Source organism: Chaetodon auriga, chromosome 13, assembly GCF_051107435.1.
Source record: "Chaetodon auriga isolate fChaAug3 chromosome 13, fChaAug3.hap1, whole genome shotgun sequence".
NCBI classification, from domain to species: domain Eukaryota; kingdom Metazoa; phylum Chordata; class Actinopteri; order Chaetodontiformes; family Chaetodontidae; genus Chaetodon; species Chaetodon auriga.
In genome coordinates, this window is record NC_135086.1 from 15,599,596 (window position 1) to 15,620,531 (window position 20,936).

The 20,936-nt window shown below is 40.6% G+C and overlaps 1 protein-coding gene across 6 annotated transcripts in view; it reads right to left on the minus strand.

The window, feature by feature from the left end:
* LOC143330093 (nectin-1) overlaps window positions 1-3,661 on the minus strand; it is a 20,508-nt gene extending 16,847 nt beyond the window's left edge. For 5 of the 6 annotated variants that reach the window (XR_013077932.1, XR_013077931.1, XR_013077930.1 and 2 more), the window contains exons 1-3: window positions 3,427-3,661; window positions 2,384-2,725; window positions 1,970-2,272 (exon numbers count right to left, since the gene is read on the minus strand). Coding sequence is in view for 3 of the 6 variants with exons in the window: in XM_076746289.1 (XP_076602404.1) it covers window positions 1,970-2,272; window positions 2,384-2,725; window positions 3,427-3,514 (733 nt within the window). In the remaining 3 variants the exon portion in view is untranslated. The other variant, XM_076746290.1, reaches the window with a different exon arrangement.
* Between the last annotated feature and the right edge of the window lie 17,275 nt (window positions 3,662-20,936).

Here is a 20,936-nt window from a genome sequence, read left to right on the forward strand (position 1 = left end):
TTCAGATAATGGCTGAGTAAATAGTTCAGGGTCAACGTTAACAATCACCTGGCAATGTTTCAATGACAGCAGATGGCTTATACTGTATGTGGCTGCCATGTTATCTTTGTCAGTTGGTGGAAAAGTTTGGTGTTATTAATGAACTGTGAGTAGGCAGGGGACTTCCACCAGCAACGCGAGACCAGCTGTCTGGGTAGTCTGGGAATATATTTGTGTGTTTAAAGACAGCTGCTGCCTTATCTGCTTATCATCAGTCTTCATCCCTCCGCTTTTATCAGCTTTCAGAGCTTAGTGTAATGCTTTGGTGAGGTGAAGTAAAATTATGAGTACCTGCAAACTCCATGACGGGAATCAAACCTAGAACTGTCCTGCTGTGAGGCAACAGTGCTAACAACTGAGCCACTGTACTGAACCTGTCAAGTCAGAAATGCCATGTCACAGTCCTCAGCAAGATTTCTCAAAGAAGCTGTTAAAGAAGCTACTAAATTTCCCCAAACTGCACTTTTCACAGATGTGTTGTAGCTGGCATGGTATCAAAGCATGTTAGAAAGCTGATCCACACTCAACATTGTCCTTGAAACACCTGCAGTAACGTGATATTTTGCTTCAAAGACTGAAGAAACTGTGTCTGGGCACAAAGGCAGCACTTGGCTCCAGGCTCAGACTGGCAAAATACTAAAAGCCACACAAAAGCCACAAAGACTAAAGGCCGGTAGGAATGTCTGTTACTGTATGACTGTGCTAACTGTGCTGTGCTGTGCTGTTAGCTGGTGCACCAGCTAGCTAGCAAGACAACTAGCCAGCCTCTAAATACTGCCTCTAGCAATGAGCTGATATAGCATAGCATGCCCTTTGTCTCTATTCTAGTTAGTGTCCTCATCTTGGTCTTTTACAGCTTGTCTGTGCAAAAATTAAGCAACAGTGATGGAAAGCACTGCAGCTGTTCAGTAGCTTTAACAGCAGGCAAGACAAACAGATGTATTGTGCAAAGCAGTTCACTTTTAGCACAAATAGATTTTGGGGGGAAAAAAAAGTTGATTTTGCAATATAAGAACAGTAATTTTAATGAACATCACAGAAGGCTATTGGAAAAAGGCAATGAGTTACAGCTGCACTGAGTCTAAACCACAAGCCTCTTACCTGATGAAGATCTGATGAAGATCTGAAGGACTTCAGGCAAGAACATTTTCCAATTCTCATCCTAAATCTCTTTCTTTCTTGTGCTCCAAGTCAGATTCATCAAACTCTCAACCGGACAAACTTAAATCACTTGTTTCAGCCTGAAGAATGCCAGCATTCAGCTTAACTTTAAAACCACAGAGAGAAAGAAATTTAAAGCACGTCTCCTTCAGTCTAAGCATTCAGAACCTCATATCGTCATATCTCATGCACAAAATTAGTTTAATCAACAAGGAGGTCAGATGAGTCCAAAAAACTCTTCTCCTCATGCCCATTCTGTGGTAAGAGAGGTTGAAAATATGGACAAACTGGACAAAAAAAAAAAAAAAAAAACCAGTAACAGCCACTAACATCTGGCTTTTGCCTCTGTGGAAAAGGCACAATCACCCTTCAAGCCCAGGTCCAATGACTCTGCAGTAGTCACAGGTATTCATCAGCTCCAGCTCCCATCAGCAGTGACAGAAACATGACACGCCGCTGGCTAATTTCCATTGATAATGATGCATGCTAAAGTTCCACAAGCTGGCACGCAAATTTTGATATCAGACAGAATTTCCACCTCATCATCTCATATAGGATATTTTAACCAGCACAACAATGAACGTGCACTGGCAATGGGAAAGGAATCGCTTGCGTATACATGCTAATGGTGTACGAGTCTCTCCCTCTATGTTTCTCTATGCTCTCAAGTAACTGATGCGAAAACTTATCAGCGGATTCACTATGAGGGAGCAAGTCTCTGACACTATCACTGCATAAGTAACTGATGTATAAGTATGTGTATACTCACAGTAGACCTGTATCGTGAAGGCCAGGGTTTCTTCTTTCGACAGGGCTGCGTTGGTGACGACACAGCGGACCACATGCTGGTTCATTTCTCTGGTCGGTACTCCAAACAGCGAGCTGACTGTGGTCGTCGTACCGTTGGGATGCTCGGTGGAGCTGTTTGTTATCCTCACTTTTCCTGCCAAAGTACCAGTAAGCCACCTCACCTGTGCGGGAGGCCTGGAACCAGCAGCTGTGCAAGTAACAAGGTCAACCTCCTCACTACCCAAAGCAAGGAGATTACCCTTCAGGCTGGAGATCGGAGGCACTAGGAGAGTTAAAGTACACCAAAAGTCAACAAGCAAGCAAAAAGGGAAAAGAAGATCGTCTCTCTCACTCACTCACACACCCTGAGCATTTTTAATACAGTGCATTATACCAAGCAAGTTTAGAAGTATGTCTGCCCCGTGGTTTCCACTGGGGAACAAAGTGAAGATGCATGTGTAGATGCCTTCGTCCATCAGTTCGACACTGGCTAGCTGGAGAGATCCATCATTGCTACTAATGCTCCCAATGAATGTAAATCGTCCAACATGTCCATTGACGGGCTTCAGTCCATCTTTGGGTATGATCGTCAAGAAATTTTCTTTCTGAGGTCTTCCTCTGGTCACCCTCTGCCATGAAATCTGAGTGATGGGTTCCGAGGTGCCAGTGAGTTTGCAGGGTAACACAGCAGTCTCTCCCAGAGCCACGGTCATGTTCCCCCCCGTCACTTCGAGAGCTGTAAAGGCCGTAAAATCTCATCAGGCTCAGAGACACAAACGCAAGTGAAAACACACATGGATGGAGAAGCAATCATAATATCACTGTAACGTGAACTTTTTTAGTTCCTAAAATATCTAACAAAGATGTACGAGGCACAAGGCTACAATCAGCAAACCTGAGTTTTTTGGAAATATTTTGGTACAGATTAGAAAAAAGTGACTTGGATGGGAGAACTGAGTCATCCTGTGTGATGACTGCGGGGGTTTTCCATTCACTGTTAAACGGAGATGGATTTGCAGCTCCTGTATGTTTATGAAGAGCAAACAAGCTGCTGGTCCTCGCCTCCACCCTTATGTGGTCTTCACTTACTGTTTACTGGTAGTTATTCAGTTATTGCCAAATAAATGGTTAAAAGTTGGCCATCTTCTACTATATCTGCAGTCAAACCTTTTGTTGTGTTAGCCAGGAAAATGCGTCATTAATCTTATTTAACATGCAAAAAAAGGAACCCACCTCTTTTGTCTCCATGCCTCTGACTTGTTTTCATCTATCGTATTGTATAATTTTTATTAATAGTCTTTACTTGAGTACTATATCTAGCATCCACGGATTTCATCCAGGATGAAACAGCAAATGTGATGTCCTTGTAGGCTAAATAAAGTTGTTCAAAAAAAAAACACAAAAAAATTACAACCCCAAAACATTAAGCCCACATACCTTCTACGACTGTGCTCACGATCAGCGACACCAATAACACATGATGGTAGTCCAAAATAAACAATGCGATCATAGTTTTCGTGCCCATCACACAAAAGATCTGACGTCCATGAACAGCACGAGGCCGAGAATTTTAGTGACGTGTCGGTCGCGAACGAAACATCTCATAGAGCCATATCTTTGAAGTGAACGATAAGACCCGGCTCCTGCCTGGGATCCGGATCGAGAGAAGCTTCCAGGTTTTTTTTTTCTCTCGATTTTTTTCTGTTCAAGCCGCACGTGACTGGTCAACGTCATGATGTGTGGTGGCTTCTGTGAGCAGGCATTGAGCAGGAGGGGGAGGGTCGGGGTTACAGACACACACACACACACACACACACACACACACACACACACACAGAGAGAGAGAGAGAGCCGGGACAGAGACACAACGCTGGAAAGGTGAGAAAATGAGTGACCGCAGGAAATGCAGTAAAATTTGATGTAAAGTATGTTTTGTACATTAGTAATTCATTTTACACATAATTTTACATTATTTTGGTAATAAATTAATTTAAGCGACAAAATAATCTGAGGAGCCACTGGGGAGCCGAAAGAGCCGGCTCTTTCAAGAGAGCCGAGCCGTGAGAACCGGCTGCCTCAAAAGAGCCGGAATTCCCATCACTACCGAGAATCCCCCCTGCGGGGGGACATGTATGGTGAGGTGATGACTTCAGGTAAAATGGGAATCCAACCAATTGTTCGTCAGCACAACACGCACACGCAGGTCCACGTCAGTAGAAAAATGTCTTTGCTTAAAGCGTGTAATTACAGTGTTTAAGTTTTTCTACTTGATTTCTGGCATTTGTTCAAATCTACAGTAGATAGAGGGTCCTCTTCATGATCTGTACAGTGGACGTTTTTTACATCATCATCATCATCATCATCATCAACATTTTGGTGAAGTTTGGAGTTGGAGTTTATTTGAGGCCACTGCTCTTATTGTATCCTCTGGTTTGGAAATGCTTCTAAACAGCCTAATTTTTCCTATACAGTTCTCTACCAGAGAAGAGAGAGAGAGACAGAAGAATAATTATTATTATTATTATACACTACACTAATTCATGTAAATTAGGTTGCGTTGTGTTCATTCTGTCTTTTATTGATGTGTTCAATATAGACCATTAAAAAGGAAAAATGGACCACTGAAAGTGTTAAGAAACGTCATCCATGCTGCGTTCAGGACAGCTGCAAACTGCAAGTTTTATCTGCGCAAATATTTAAAATAGCTGGATTACCGTTTTCAAGATTTGTTTTGCAAATTTGTGGCATAGGGTGTGCCTTTCAAGTTTTGAGTGGAACTGTGGGGCCAGAACACCTGTCTTACCGTGTAAAGATCCTAAAAACAAAGAAAGAAACAAAACAGACACATGTTCAGGCCTTTCAGTCTAATGTTGTATTTACTTATGGGTGACAAATAAATGGATAAGCTCTGAATGAACGAGTGTAGAAACCTAAAAATTGGAGCAGCTTCCATACAAAGGCCACTGAGTGGTTTGATAATATGGAAATGATGTGACTCATCAGAAAAATGTTGCAGCAGGTGAATAAAGACAAGCCTTAAAAGCATCTTACAGAGCCACAAGAGCACAACCAGTAACGCCTGCAAAGCTGAAGACGGCCCTTCCAGTAATAACCAAAGCCAAAAACGATCCGGATAAATAAATGACTTACCACAGCACCTGGCTGTCTGGGAGCTGTTTGCTGAGACCATAAAAAGCTACAGCTGGTATAAGTGGAGAACAAAGAAGGCTGTGTTCTTGATAGAAAGGCTTTGTCACCACAGTAACTGACTGCCCTACAATCAGGCCTCAAATATTTCCTCTTTTCCTCTTTTTTTTTTCTTTTTTTTCTTGCCAGTTTTTTTTTCTTTTTTTCTTTTTTTTCCGGAAACTGAATAGTAATCATAGCCTTTAAATAAATACAGGAGAGTGAAAAGTATTTCCTAAAGCAGAAGTATCTGAACTCTCTACTTGAACAAATGTACTCTGTACTTTCCACTGCTGGTTTTTAATTTACGGTTCACCAAGAGGTTATATTTGAAAGGCAGAGAATTAAAAGGGAGAGACAGGAATGAGGGAGAGACAGCGGTGGAGAGGAGGTCAGGGTTGAGAGGAGGTCAGGGTGTCTTACTGGATGTGTGCCTGACCCTGGTCAGAGGACTGTGTGGAGGAGCAGGAGAGGTGAGCTGCACTGCAGCAAGAGAGGCAACGTGGGAGGGAGAGGTTCTGTTTTGGCCGTTCATGCAGGGGGACAGGAAATATGTTTTAGCCATTGAAGTCAGCTGACATATATCAGTATTCAAAAACAGTTGGCTCATAGATGCACACTGTATGAATAGAAAGGATAGAGAAGAGAGCTGCTTATTACTTCTACATTTTCTGCTTTCCTTCCATGTTTTCAGTTATCATGTCCTTTTGACCCATCCTTCCAAGCATGTTTCTCTATTTCCTCGGTGTCTTGGCCCCATTATGGACACATGGAGGCACAGGTCGGCTTAACAAAATGAAGAGTTTGTCAGAAACATGAAAACATGTCCAAAAACAGGTGACGTCAACAAAACATGCAGTTTAACAAAAACACATTAAGACCTTGACTACACATATACTGATATGCTGCAAAGGGAACGTTTCCCCTGCATTTAGGCCTCAAACCTAAAACAGTGTTTTAGGATACTGAAATGGAGATTTTTAATATTTTTCAGAACTCCAGTTAAATTGTATCTGTGTGTACATGTAAAATGATGGGAATGAGAAATGCTTACTCGTCATCACCTTAATGCCCACGCCCATTGTAACTTTGTGTAATGAACATGCAACTGATGCAACTGAATCCAAATTGCTTTACTTACAGAAAAACATAAAAACTTCAAGACATGATATAAAAGAAACACAAGGAAAATAAAATAGAAGATAAAAATAAGCTAAAATAGAATAAAGACAATTAACAGAGGAATAATAGTAAAAAAATAAAAAAATAAAAAAATACAGTACAGCCACAGTGCAGTGCAAGATTGGATTAAATGGCCCCAAATTGTAACGATCTCTGTGTAGGACTTAATGACATCTGGTGGTGAGGTTGCAGACTACAACTAAGTGGGTCCCCCTCACCTCACCCTCCATTAGTGTGGCTGCTAAAAGGAGGCCCTCTGTGGAGTCAGTGTTTGGTTTGTCTGTTCATGGCGGTGCACCATGGAGGAGTAAAGAATTAATTCTAAGCTAACGAAATGCAATGGTTCTTATTTTCAGGTGATTGTGCACTAATGAAAACAACACAACAATGAATTTTAGATTCCATTTTAGTCAATAGACCCCCCTTAATCTTACACTCTGGACCTTCAATCTAATGAAAGACTGTGGGAAACAGATGGCTTATGCTCTGTTTTGTTTTAACAAGGCCATCCTTATCTGGGCTGGATTCAATCAGTTGTCACGCATCATTAAATGTGTCCTCTCTCTTGCACTTTCTGTCCAACATATCTCTTGTTTCTCATTCAACTTCAACTGAAGCGTCATTCTTGTCAGGCCAAAGCCTCTCCAAGTACTGACTCCCTCTGCTTATGATTCACTCTGTATTCGACACAGCTCCAGGGTTGAAGAGGAGCCACCTTTAGGGACAGAAAGTGGAAATAAAATCAGTATTGTTAGGAAGAAGAGAAACAGATGGGCAGGAAATAGGAAAGACTGTTGAAAATGCTTTTGAACTTAATAGTTTGAATAATGAAAAAGTTCCTCTGACCTCTCCTCCCGACTGAACACGAAAGTGGAAGTCCTGCTTTGGTGTCTTGGTCCAACGTTTTCTGCAGAGATAAAATAGTGACCAAAAATGAGACCCAACAGCCCTTTCCAGGTGTTCCAGTGTTCCAGTCACATTATTAAATGAGGTTGAGTAGGTTCAGGTCACCATCACATCAGACACAGAAGGGCAGAAGATCTTCAAAATTTTGATTTTGAAATATTCTTCAATTATCAATTCCTGACGATGGACTAACTGATTATTTGACTTAGTGTTTCAGCTCTAATTACCAGATTGTTCATACTGATACATGCACATGTAGCATTACTGTTGTAGCTGGTTGAAGTGGAGCTAAGGCTGGATTACTTTGAATACAGTTAGGTAGTTTAGTCGTTCCCAGGCTTGGGGTCAGGCCTCTCCTGCGTCTGCCTCCTTCGTCCTCTGCTCTGATCATTATCAGTCCCTGTTGATACTGCGCTTTCATACAGGCGTGTACTTATCACACCAAGGCGAGGCAAACCGTCACATTGACATGCTATAGTCTAGTGGATCAGCGGGTCTGTTACACTTCGCCATGAAACTGAGCTGGTAAGTCATCCATGTGTTTCATGTTAACCCTGAAATTTAAGAAGTAGCTAAACTGAGTGTAAATGCATACAAACTCTACAGGATAATGACAACAGAAAATAGCCAATACCTAAAAATCTGTTATTCTGCTGAGTTTGTCACTGGAGCAAACATCCAGCTGGAACTGTCACTGGGTCATTTGTTTGTCTTTTTCTTTCTTCATCAGTTTCTGTTTTTCTCTCTGATTCTGTCTCATCTCCCGCACTCTTTTCTTCATCCATCATATTCACTCTTTCCTCTTCTCTATCTCTCATTTCCTGATCTCTGTGAGTTTGTCGCCCTCTGTCGTCCTCCCAGGCTCTTCATGAAACGCTTCAATAAACAGGAAGTTTTATTTTAAATCATGGCTAAGATATTCATATTCTGACATTCATGGATGCAGCCTGTTTGTTGTGCAGACTTGTGCTCTGATTAACAGATGGAGGAAGGCCACTCTTAATATATATTTCTATGTTAAATACTGAACTCAAGTTCAATATTCCTGAACATTACTGATTCAAACACAGTGTCACCCTGTTTGTTCACCACTGCATACCTGCAGCTCTTTGACATTAAGGCATTGACTGGATCTTTTTCTTCTTTTAACAGCATATGTATGTTTCTTGTTATGACATACCAATTTCTCATATTATAATGAGAAAAAAAAGTCTTGTTTTAATGATACACATCTGTTTGTCTTGACAGGGAGAAACTTCTCGGGCTTAAAGACATTTTTGTGATTTAAAAGATTCAACAAGATAAAATAAATGTTGGTAAAACAACTATCATGTTGTGACAGAGAGAAAATATGTAATTATAACGTGGAAAACAAGAAAACCGGAAACTACAAACTGAGCAACAGTAGACTCTTTTCACAGCGGACATTTTGACTTGTCAAAGCAGGATAGTAGCAGAGGCATCACATTAATTAAGGTTGCATTCCATTTCGATGAGTTCCAGGGCTCTGGTGTTGTGCATGCTCACTCACTGACATGCTTTACTGGGGAATGTAGCCATTGTTAACACTATTTACACTTGTGCTTTTCCTGATTTGAGGAGTCAAGATGTGTGCCATGTAAAGGGTCTCCATGCAGTAGCTGACATAATATTAACGTCATACTGCGTTAAAAATATTATGTAAATGTAGAAAATACAGAAATGTAGAAATGAGCTAACACTCTGTTTACAATACAGCAAGAAATGGTGGAGGGAGGAGGAACTCATTGTCAGGTACATGAATTAGTTTGAACTGTTTAAAGATAAAGCACATGCACAATGTGACTTGTATTAATGGCATTGGGCTACAAGTGTATACACGGAACTAAATCAGTAAAACCATGAAAATCACTCACCTGCAGAGGCAGACAGCTGCAGCGATGGTGCATAGAAGCAATCCGATTACAGATGTGAGTATGTATGGAAAGTTCGACGAAGAACTGATTTCTACACACAAACACGTGTGAATGAATTTATGTAACATGCAGTGGGAGCTTTGAAATGCTCTGAGCCTGATGCAGAGATGACTGCTTGATGCTCTACCTACCTTTAGGTTTCTCAGACACCGTTAAATTCCACTGAATTGTCTGTAGACCAACTCTACCAGTTGCAATACATTTATAGAGTCCTTCGTCGTCATGCTGAGCATTAACAATATTCAGTTTTGAAGGCAAGTTTAGGTCTATTCTCAGTCTGTCAGAGGTCAAATTTGAAAAAGTCAGATTCTCTGAGATTGAATGAGCAAAAAAAGATGTTCCTTTGGTCCAGCTGATTTGTGTTATATTTGCCTCTGATGTGTTGCAAGTGAAGTTGATAGATGCTCCCCTTGCCACCAGTTTATTCCTTAGGTCATCTCGAAAAATCCCTGACAGTGAAGGAAACAATCAGTCAATATAAAATGAAATCTGTTAATACATCTAGAGAAAGGCATACATTATAAACACAGATCTCCATTGTACCTGCAAAGACTTGACCCAAAGCTAAGAGCTGCAGAGAGAGCAGAGCTGCTTGGTTTAGGCTGAACATGATGACCATCAGACAGAGAGCGTAAGATGGAACTTCACCATCTGCTTCTAAATGTATGTGTGGAGGAAGCGCAGAGAAAAGGATGTGGTTAGTTGCTGTTTGACTGCTCAAGATGTGTCACACCTTTCATAGAACATAAAGTTTAATGAAAGTCCAGCAGACAATAATTTAATTCAAATTGAAATCTCCAGAACTCAAACTTGTTCTCTCCTGAAAATAACCTGTTAGATGATTTAATCAATAATCACAATGAGCTGAAACGTAAAATGCATATGATATACATGTTCAGCTGCAGGAAAACCACCACCTGCACAGCTGAGCAGACCTCTGGGACCCCGCTGCTGACTGTGCTTTCAGAGCACGTCGAATACTTTTGATGCTGAGAAGAAGAATAATAAGCAGGTCTTGTTGCTCAGTGAATTACATATGCATTTCCCTCGAGGAGTCAACGGCTTCTACTTTGGAATAGTTCACTGTTTTGATCACAGGGACATTTTGACACTGTTACAAGAACCAAATCTGTTACCTTACATTTATAAAATGTCCTCTCTCTCTCTCTCTCTCTCTCTGCGGGTATCCTACTCCACACTTTATCATTTATCATAAAACATCATTTTGTACGGTTTCGTGTGGCAGCGTGATTAGACAATAAATCTTGTCCGTGTCTCGTGTCCACTCAGGGAAACAGCAGAGCAGTCACATTTATTCTCCACTGGAGTAATTGAAAATAAAACTGCACTTCTTTGTAGTCAACGTCTTTTATTTTAATTGAAATGGCCCCCTGTCATTCCCTCACACAACCCCAGGGGGCACAGAACACCTATCAGCTGAGTTCACTTAACTTTATTGCCATTACAACAAACAATTTGAGGAAGTTCCCTTGTTGAGGACATAGTGTTTGACAGATGGGACACATTCATAATAAAACGATCATGTACATTAGAACTTATTAAAATACACAAAGTAGCATAAATACAAAAGACAATCTAAAAACAAAATCCCTTAGAGTGCTGCTTCTCATGTGTTAGGGCACCAGTGACCCAGTTGTCCTCCCTCTGATTGCCTTTCCTTGAAGCACTTGGTTTGAAATTGAAAAAATGTAATGCTCGTCAAGTTTGTTCTCCTGTTTAACTTTCATTCGAATAACTCGTCAGGTCCGGGAAACCATAGATTGAATTGAGTCTCTCCATGTACTGTCTCCTCGGCTTGTTATTTGTCCTTTGGTCTGTGCCAGCCTGCGGTTGAAGGACCACCTGTGGAGACAGAGAGTGAAAATGAAGTTCAGCTCTTTCTCTCAAAAAAGAAAAGAAAAGCAGAGGAGTGTCACAACGTCAGAGACGACCAGCTTCCTCTGACCTCTCCCGTTGACTCCAGACGAAGCTCGTCCTGGACTGGGTTCCAGTTCGTTGTCCTGGCCCTCAGTTTTCTGCAGAGAAAATGCTGTGAGCACTTCATAGCACATGCCAGGTGTTTCAGGTGCATTGTAAGAGAGTGAGTTCACACATGGCACAATGGAGAATACACCAAAATCAACTGTTCAAAAGTTAAACACATAAAAGATGCACTGTGTGAGAGGTTAGGATGTACTCAAAAAATTGTTGTGGGACGAATACCCACATCTTTTACTGAAGTACAAGTACCAATACCACAATGTTAAAATCCTCCACTGCAAGTAAAAGTTCTGCATTCAAAAGGCTTATGTAAAAGTACAGAAATATTTCAGTAAAATGTACTTAAAGTGTCTAAAGTAACAGTACTCATTCTGGAAAATGAGCCCCTGTGAACACAAAGGGGCAACTGTCACTGTAAAGCATAACAGACTGTACTCCTACGTAGAACTGCACATGAATACTTACTAGTTACCAAAGGCAAATTAACCACATACATTCTGGTTTGTCATTGTTTTCATAACACAAAGACCACAGAAGTGGAACTATGTGCAGTGGCAGACTTTCATAAGTCATAGGGCTGCATTTACTAACATTTGGTTATGCTTGAACATGGCTGTAAGGCTTTTGCTGTTATGGTTTTGGGCGTGCTTAGCCTGTTTCCTGTTTTATTATGAAAGTTCACTCTTCTCTTCCTGCCTTTGTCTTCTCCGCTGCCTGTTTTGTGTATCACCTGTGTTTCATTAGTTGATTCATTCCTTGTGTATTTGGTCGGTGTGTTTTCCCTCTTCCAGCTGTCAGGTCACCTGCGTCTGTTTCATACTGCTGTGCTTCTTTTGTTGTGCTTCTCGCCTGTTTTCCTTCCTGTGGTCCTTGTGTCGTCCCAGTTTGTTCTCAGTTCAGTTTTAGTATTTCTCCTGTGTTCCTGGATTTTTCTCAGCTTAGTACTTCCTTTTTTGTTGCTTCCCTGTTTTTTTTTCACATCAGCTTTATGTTATTAAAGCTTGTTTTTTGCTTCTTCTCTCTTCCTGCCTGGTGTTCTACATTTGGGCCTTTGAACTTCATTAAGATTTGCCAGCATAACTTTGAGTTCATTGCTTCAACTGTCAGTTCTTTACAGTAATTATGTTTGCATGACTTTTCATTGACATCCAAACATTTATACATTCTCAGAGAATGTAGCTGCCCAGTAGTGCATCAAAACTTTGGCATTTCTAACTACAAAGCTCTTCAGCAACCAGGGCCAAAGCCAGGAGTTTAGATCATGAGTGGAGCCTCCACCAATGCCAAAAAATAGGTACCCAATATGTTTCAATTTTTCAGTGGATTTAAATTTTTCTTTTTTGTTCAATTATATTCACATTTTATGTTACATTATTGGTGTTTCCCAGCGTTTCGGTCTAAATACTGTTTCAAAGCCTTGCACTGACAGGAATAGAAATTATAGTGGAGAAATACTGATAATTGCGAGGTTGGATATTAAAATTCAAGCCTCAATCCATGAGCAATAAACAAAATGTGCCTGTAGCACAGAGCATGATGTGTTGACATCTAATGATAGGACATGTTCCTGTAAAATACCGCAAAAAAACAAAACAAAGGACAGGAGCTCAGTGTCCTCATTCACAGCTACGGCGCTGACCTCATTTTCACTCGCATCACTTTGTGCATTTCCTCCCAACCTTGCACTGTCCACTGTGCATTACAATACTCTGACGAAAGACATTTCAAGGTCAGTAAAATACCTATAGTTGCTCGCACCCTTTTTGGTCGTGCCATAAAAATAAAGCCACAGAGAGTCGGTTCACCCAGGTTACACATTTTAAGATTTCTGCATCACCTTGATAAAATGCAGATAAAAGATCCGACATCTGTTGGCTTCCCAGAGTTTCAGGGACCTCTTTCAGGAAAAGGTGTTAAATGTTATTTTTCAATTTACAAAACAGTCTCACCACGAGGTCTTTTCAAAAGCTGTTCTCAAGGTTTCAACTGAATGCTCAAAGTAAGATTGAGTAACCGGGAAAGAAAGAAGTTAAATTCAAAAGCAACACACTCTTTCTCACTTCAGTGCACTTAGCGGCGTAGCACCTACTGCCTCCCTTGGTCTGCTATGACCAGTAGCTCATACTGGCTAATCTATTATGTTAGCAACCTTTGGATAAATATTTGTGTTTAAAGACATTCCTGAGTCATTTCACTGACCTTATGATTTGATTTTACTTGTGTTACAATTACACTGCATTTCAGCTTTTACCGTTATCTTGTAATTTGTGGCAACAGAGAGGAGTGCAATTCATTTGTACATGCTTCTTAATCTGAAATTTTAAAGGTGTTACTCACCTGCAGAGGCAGACAGCTGGAGCGATGGTGCATAGAAGCAATCCGATTACAGATGTGAGTGTGTATAGCAAGTTCGACGAAGAACTGATTTCTGCACACAAACACGTGTGAATGAATTTATGTAACATGCAGTGGGAGCTTTGAAATGCTCTGAGCCTGATGCAGAGATGACTGCTTGATGCTCTACCTACCTTCAGGTTTCTCAGACACCGTTAAATTCCACTGAATTGTCTGTGGACCACCTTCACCATTTACAATACATTTATAGAGTCCTTTGTCGTCATGCTGAGCATTAACAATATTCAGCTTTGAAGGCAAGTTTAGGTCTATTCTCAGTCTGTCAGAGGTCAAATTTGAAAAAGTCAGATTCTTGGAGATTAAATGAGCAAAAAAAGATGTTCCTTTGGTCCAGCTGATTTGTGTTATATTTGCCTCTGATGTGTTGCAAGTGAAGTTGATAGATTCTCCCCTTGTCACCAGTTTATTCCTTAGGTCGTCTCGAAGAATCCCTGACAGTGAAGGAAACAATCAGTCAATATAAAATGAAATCTGTAATTACATCTAGAGAAAGGCATGCATCGTAAACACAGATCTCCATTGTACCTGCAAAGACTTGACCCAAAGCTAACAGCTGCAGAGAGAGCAGAGCTGCTTGGTTTAGGCTGAACATGATGACCATCAGACAGAGAGCGTAAGATGGAACTTCACCATCTGCTTCTAAATGTATGTGTGGAGGAAGCGCAGAGAAAGGGATGTGGTTAGTTGCTGTTTGGCTGCTCAAGATGTGTCACACCTTTCATAGAACGCAGTCACGTCGAAATCATACAATCATACATTATTCAATTCATCCTGGACTCCTGCAAGACAGAATAGCATTAGTAATCATTTTCCTGTGTAACTTCTCCTGTGAAATATATATAATATTATTTTATATACTCTTTGTATATAATGTACATAGCCTCTATCTTTTTTATTGTCTGTTTGTTCTGCTTGTTCTATTTCCTCCTTCTCCTTTTTATTCTACTGTTGTAATGAGAATTTCTCAGGCATAGGATCACTAAAGTCTTATTTTATCTCATCTTATATATGAAACTGAAATTAAAAAATGCACATATAAATGTGCAATGTTCAACTGCAGGAAAATCACTCTTGCATGAAGCTTAACACATGTAGCCCACATAGTGTGATCCGACATTCATAATGTTGAGTGAGGTTTTACACTTGCATGGCAAGTTGAGTTCTTTGCACTGCTTATCGTAACCATGATAGCAGGTCTTGACAAATGTTATGTTGCTCAGTGTGTGATAAAAACAACAAGCATTGTGTAGGGTTAGGGTTAGGGTTGAAATTGTGAAAATCACAAATCTTAGGCATCAATAGACTTTTTTCACTGAAGACATTTCGACGTGTTACAGCGGGAAAATCACAGGTGTAGACAAAAAAAAAAAAAAAAAGAATGAGTCAGCTCAATGGCTGGATTCCATTCAGCTGCTTCAATTTCAGGGTCCAGGTATGATGCTTGCTGACTCACTGTCACACTATCATGACTTACTGGGACACATGAACAGAGCAGAGCCATCGCCACATACTCTGTAATAGCCCTACTTCTTAGAAATTCTGTTTATATAGAGCTAATTAGCAACAGCAAATATGGTTTGAAGGAAACATAATGCTGACCGAATTAAAAATGTATTGACATTATGAGTGAATGCTGTTAATTAACGTATCTGACAAGTCACAAAAATGTCGATATTGAACATATTTCATTTGTTTTCTGCCAAAAATCAGCAGTCTCGCACGATGCACTCGTAGCGACGACAGCATTATTCAGGTTTTTTCTGGTTATGTTTAGGCACTGTCAGCGGCAAACATGTTCTTTCCTTTATCTTATACAAAGTGCTTTTGCTGCCTAAAGCTGACCACAGCATGAACATAAACCCTCAATGTTGGCATCGTGGTTGTGCTATTTATCACCTCGCCATGCACTCTGACCACTTCCCTGTGACTCTAGCACAGTACAGAAATGTTGTTTCATTCACTCAAACAAATGTTGACTCTGAACACGATCCAGGCCACGATTATGTTTTTAAGCACAAAGTAATGGTGAATACAAATTAGTTGTAATCAAACAGAATTTCTAGGGGACATGGTTGCTGTAATTAACTGTTTGTTTGACAGTTTCCCTCTGAAATACAACTACATTTCCACAATTCCCACTTTGGAAAAATTCCCTGTTTTGATCACAAAACACCTTAACACTGTCACAAGAATCGAATTCATCTTCAAAATGGCCTCTCTCTCTCTGCAAAGAGACAACGTGTATCCTCAGATGACGATCCTCAGTGACATCAACTGTCTCATTTTATACTTTCATTGTTAACGCTTTGTATGCCAACATAATTAGATCTTAAATGTTCTCTCCCACACGTGCTGCATTAGAATGATTGAAAATAAAACTGAACTTTTATTTATCACTTCTTCTTCTCAGTCCTGGATTTGAGACATGGTGCTGCTCACCTGCACTTGGAGGCACACAGGTCTGTTAGAAACACAAAGGTGATCTTACAACTGTCCAGATAAGGTCAGCTATATTTTGATTGATAACCCCCACCTCACCCACATGTTTCCTTCACACAACCTCAGAGGGACACCGACCTTCAGCAGTCAGTTGCAGACTAAAATTACGGAACAATTATTTAATGTTAGACGGGTCAAAGGCAGCAATGTTTCCTCTGATGGCCTCTGAAATAACAAGAAGTGTTACAGGAGCTGAGCCTGTTCTGTTGAACACATAAAATGGTTTGACTCCTACATAATAAAAAACACACTGCACCAAAAGTGTCTATGTGTACCATATTGCAAATGACACAGGGAAAACATTACAGTAGTAAAACATGTTTTATCTGATCATTATCATGTATCAGTCACAGCCTCCTATTCATGGGCTGTAATAATGTGATGAACAAAGCATTGTCATCTAGATATGAGCATGGAGAACGCTGTGTATAATGTTTTTGCCAATGCACCAGGTGCTGGAACTAGCTGAGAGACGGTACCTAATAGGCCGATAGGATAAAAGTGAGGTACAAGATGATGACCAGCGTCGTGTGAGTTTCATTTATTTCAGTCTGTGTTGCAGCCTTGCTGGAGCATAAGACCTTGCAGGTGTTTTCTGCTCCACTTCAGCTTGAAGGTAACAAAGAGAAAGGCTGAAGCAAAGGTTGAAGAAATCATTTTAATGAGCTTGAAATGTCATCATCTGCGAACCTGTAGATCCCATTTGCATTCATCTGTGTGACAAATAAGAACATATGTAGATGAGTTACGGTAGACTGTAGCTTAGCATACCCACATCCATGTATATATTCACCACCCACACGGAGGAACAAAGGCTCAACCACTGTATGAGGTGGCTCTCGTTTCCTTTATTTATACACACACACTGAGGGGCCACAGACTCAACTGTCAAAAAAGGACAGGAAATTCAGACATTTCAAAGGTGACACATGATTAACAGCACACTTCAAATAGATTACATTTCTGATGGGATTTGCACAGCCTCCGGGGAGATATGTCACAGCCATGTTGCTCTGCTCTCTGGCCTGCTGTTCAGTTTGATTAGTAATCATAGTGTCTGTCATTATGTTCTGCCAGGAAGTGCTATATATAGCATAAAAAAAGGCCAGCCTGTGCATTTTCCAGGCTTTTCAAAGCCGAGTTGATTATGTTTGAGGAGAGGGAAGCAGTGGTGGAGGTGGATAAAGAGTAAAAGCTGAGAAGGCTTTAAAGCAGTGAGGAAATGCTTTAATTGTACCGCACACCAGCAGGGGCTGCTGTAATCGCCTTTTTACTTCTTGCTGCTACACATCATAACAGCAAAGCAGTAGGCCTATGCAAAGAAAGCGTGTGTGTGAGTATGTGTGATTGCATTTTGACAGCTGGAGGCATAATGTCATTTGCATTGCTAAAGAAGCTCTGAGTTCTGTCAGGCAGGCAGTAAAGTCAGTTAATGAAGCTTTAGTCTTCCCTGTGCTTCCACAATGGCTGATTGGTGCCCTGCTGCCGGCTGGTATGAGCGGTAACATTTTGTAATACAGCCCACGATTTACACTTTGTCCTATTTCAATATGTTTTTTTTATTTACTGTATCAATATGGTGATGGGACATAAACGTTGGTCAGGGTTTTCCTCTTTAATGAGTAATCACAGGTTTTCACCAACATGGGGAGTCAGGTCAGGAGATTGGACTTGAATTCTGAAAATTTTATGAAAGGTTTAAGGCATCAGGTGCAGAGGCAGTCTTTTTATTCCCCTTTAAGTACATTGCTGTACCCCAGCATTGGTGAGAACTCCATATATTTTATATGTTCTTCAATCATACTCTATCTTTGAGAGTTTTTCCCAAAGTCCCTTTCGTCTTGGTAACATATCGTAACTATGAATTACAATATACCAATAATTACTCTATAAGTTCTGTAAAATTATTGCTAACTCTGCTTTTCCCATTTTTTCCCCACAGAATTGTACCCATAGCTCCACACTATTTACAAAAATTCTTATACAGAGTGTAATTTATTTCTCATTTCCTCTAAAATGTCAAATTGTCACTCCCTTGTTCCCTGTAATTTTCCTCTGCTGTATTTACATTTAAGCACCACTAAGAACCAGCAAGTATTTCTCTTTTTTTGGGTACCAGATTCATAGGATAAAATTACGCTGTAAATCTGAGGATGTATTATGAGGTGCTACCGTACAAACTTCTTCACTGTCACAGGTCTTCCTCTGCATCTCTCTCTCTCAATGCAAGGCTGATGGAGCAGAATTTGATTATTGGCTGAAGATCTATTTAAAAGGTACAGGTTGACAAAAGGTCTGCAGAGGGCTGTGACTGCCAGAAGGAAAAAAAGAAGCAAGCTTAATCAATTTATTTGACGGCTGGGAAAAAGGTCTTCTGAATGTGTGTGTGTGTGTGTGTGTGTGTGTGTGTGTGTGTGTCTGTGTCTGTGTGTGTGTGTTTGCATGTGTCTATTTGTGTGATCAGTGCATCACTGCTTATAGAAGTTACACGTCTGATGCAATACGGACACGGGAGCGCTTGTTATGCGCCCCCTCCCACCTCGCATGCCTTGTTGAGTGTATTGGTTTGTTGTTACAGTACATATTTGCAGATGTGTGTGTGTGTGTGTACATACATCGAAGATTTTCTTTGTCCGAATGCCAGGTTAATGAATGAGGTCTTCAGAAATAACAGACAACAGGCGCCCTTGGCCATATTCACCAGAGACTGAGTGAGCGGAGGCCGCACTAACAAGCAAGAGAAGAGAACAATGCTTTTCACCAACATCAACATAAGAAAAACCTCTCCAAACTGCATGTCTTAACCATGATTAGCACTGATTAGCTGTTTTGATTGCATTCGCTACCCCTCCGTCTTTCTCTTCAATATTTGCAACTGGGAAATTAAGAGGGCAGAGCAATATTGGGAGCATTAGAATGAAATTGGAGTCCTTAAGCATGATCGTATTATCAGATTCTGCAGGGCCCTCACACACACAAATAGACCTACTACAAGAAGCCTCAACCCTCAAATCTTATCCACACACTTTGAAACACATATGTATGTTGTCACATATACGTACAGAATCAAGAATATATCTCTTTGCAAGACACTCGGAGCCCATGGGATGTACCCACACATGCATGCACACACAGACACACACTCACACTCCTTCTGCAGGCCTCAGAGAAAGAGATGGTTGAAAAACCGTGATTAAAGAAAACTCCAGGAGCAAAGAACCTAATTGAATGTGCACGCTACATTTGTGTGTATGTGTTTCACTGCCTATGAGTGTGTGTGTGTGTATGTGTGTATGACTGCAGCCAGTCTCTGACCCTTTCAGGCATTGATGGATGTTTGTGAATATTTGAGATGCCTCTCGGAAAGCCCCTGGCAGAACACAGACAGAAATCAAACGAGCTAATACCTCTGTTCTCCATCCTGAATACTGTATGATTCGCTTGTATGTGCATGCACAGTGCATGAATTTAAATCAGTGGCAGCAGAGAACAGTTCTTACATTGAAGGCTTGGAGAGGGAATGTGAATTGTTTGTTGGACGTTGCAGCAAGGAGAGAGATTAAACAGTTTGTCTGATTAAGTATTCATCTTGTCCTGGCCCCTTGCAGAACACGGTGAAAGCAAATCTGCTGTAAATGTGTGTTCTTCTCTGAGTCTGTGTTTACGGTATATTTCACACATATCTGTATGTGTTTGTGCATGTTTGTCTGTGTGGGTGTGTGTGTGTGTGCAAGTGTGCATCGGAAAGACGATAGAAGAAAGCTAGACAAGTGGCAAAAGAAATCAAATGACAGGATGTACCATCAGTCAGATTTTGCACTGCATATTAGGCAAACTGCTCTTAGTGGCATTCTGTTTGCATTATTTTGTATTGATAGTAGATGACATAGATATAGAAAAAGGGTATTAAATGGTTTGTCGGGGGTGAGAAACAGGTAAATCTAGTGCTGATTTCAATGAATCCAATTCATATGAGAAAAAACTCATTATAATGCTGTTTTTGCAACCCTTTCACAAGAAATTATGTTTATATACCACAAATGTCTTCTGACAATACGCTTTGATGGACACGTTCATACTGCAGCATTTTTTCATCGGGCGCCAGGGTTTGCATCATGACTGAAGCGTGTGGTTAGGTTTAGGCAAGACTGTAGTTTCAGGTAACTGTTCAACAAAACCACAGCGTCTCAGGTTCCAGTCACATTTGACTGTTTCGGAATTTAACCAAAGTGACAGCGTGTCCCTTACGTTAACAATATGATGGGACTATAAAACTAAAACATAAAATACACTAATCATGCTTTAGCTGCTACAGGGGATTGCTTTATTGCATGAGCTTGGGTTGCAGGGAAAACAAAATGCACATGTTTGTCTTCCTTGTGAAAACCTGGTGCCTACATGAGTCATGATGCAACTTGACTGCAGATGGTTTTGCCACAGATTCTGCTGTGTTATACTTGTAGTGGCTAATGTAGCCTCGAGCCATTCGAGCCTCGAGTTTATTCGTTTTCAAGCTTGTAGTTTTTCAGCCTCGGCTGACGCTGACTCGAGCTACATCTTTTGAGGCAGTTTATCAGACTTCAGACATCCCCCTCTGGAGCCACAGATGCTTTTATACATCTTTTTTCACATATTGCATGGAGAGGTACTCCCAAAACCTGTAAACAGACGTTGATGTGTACAATCTAAAATACTTTAAGTATTAATACTTTGAGTCTTGGCAAATACTTTTCTTTAAAAATGTTTCTTGGTAACTAAACAGAACTTAGACTGGGTTATAATGTTTAACCTGGAAAGTAAGTA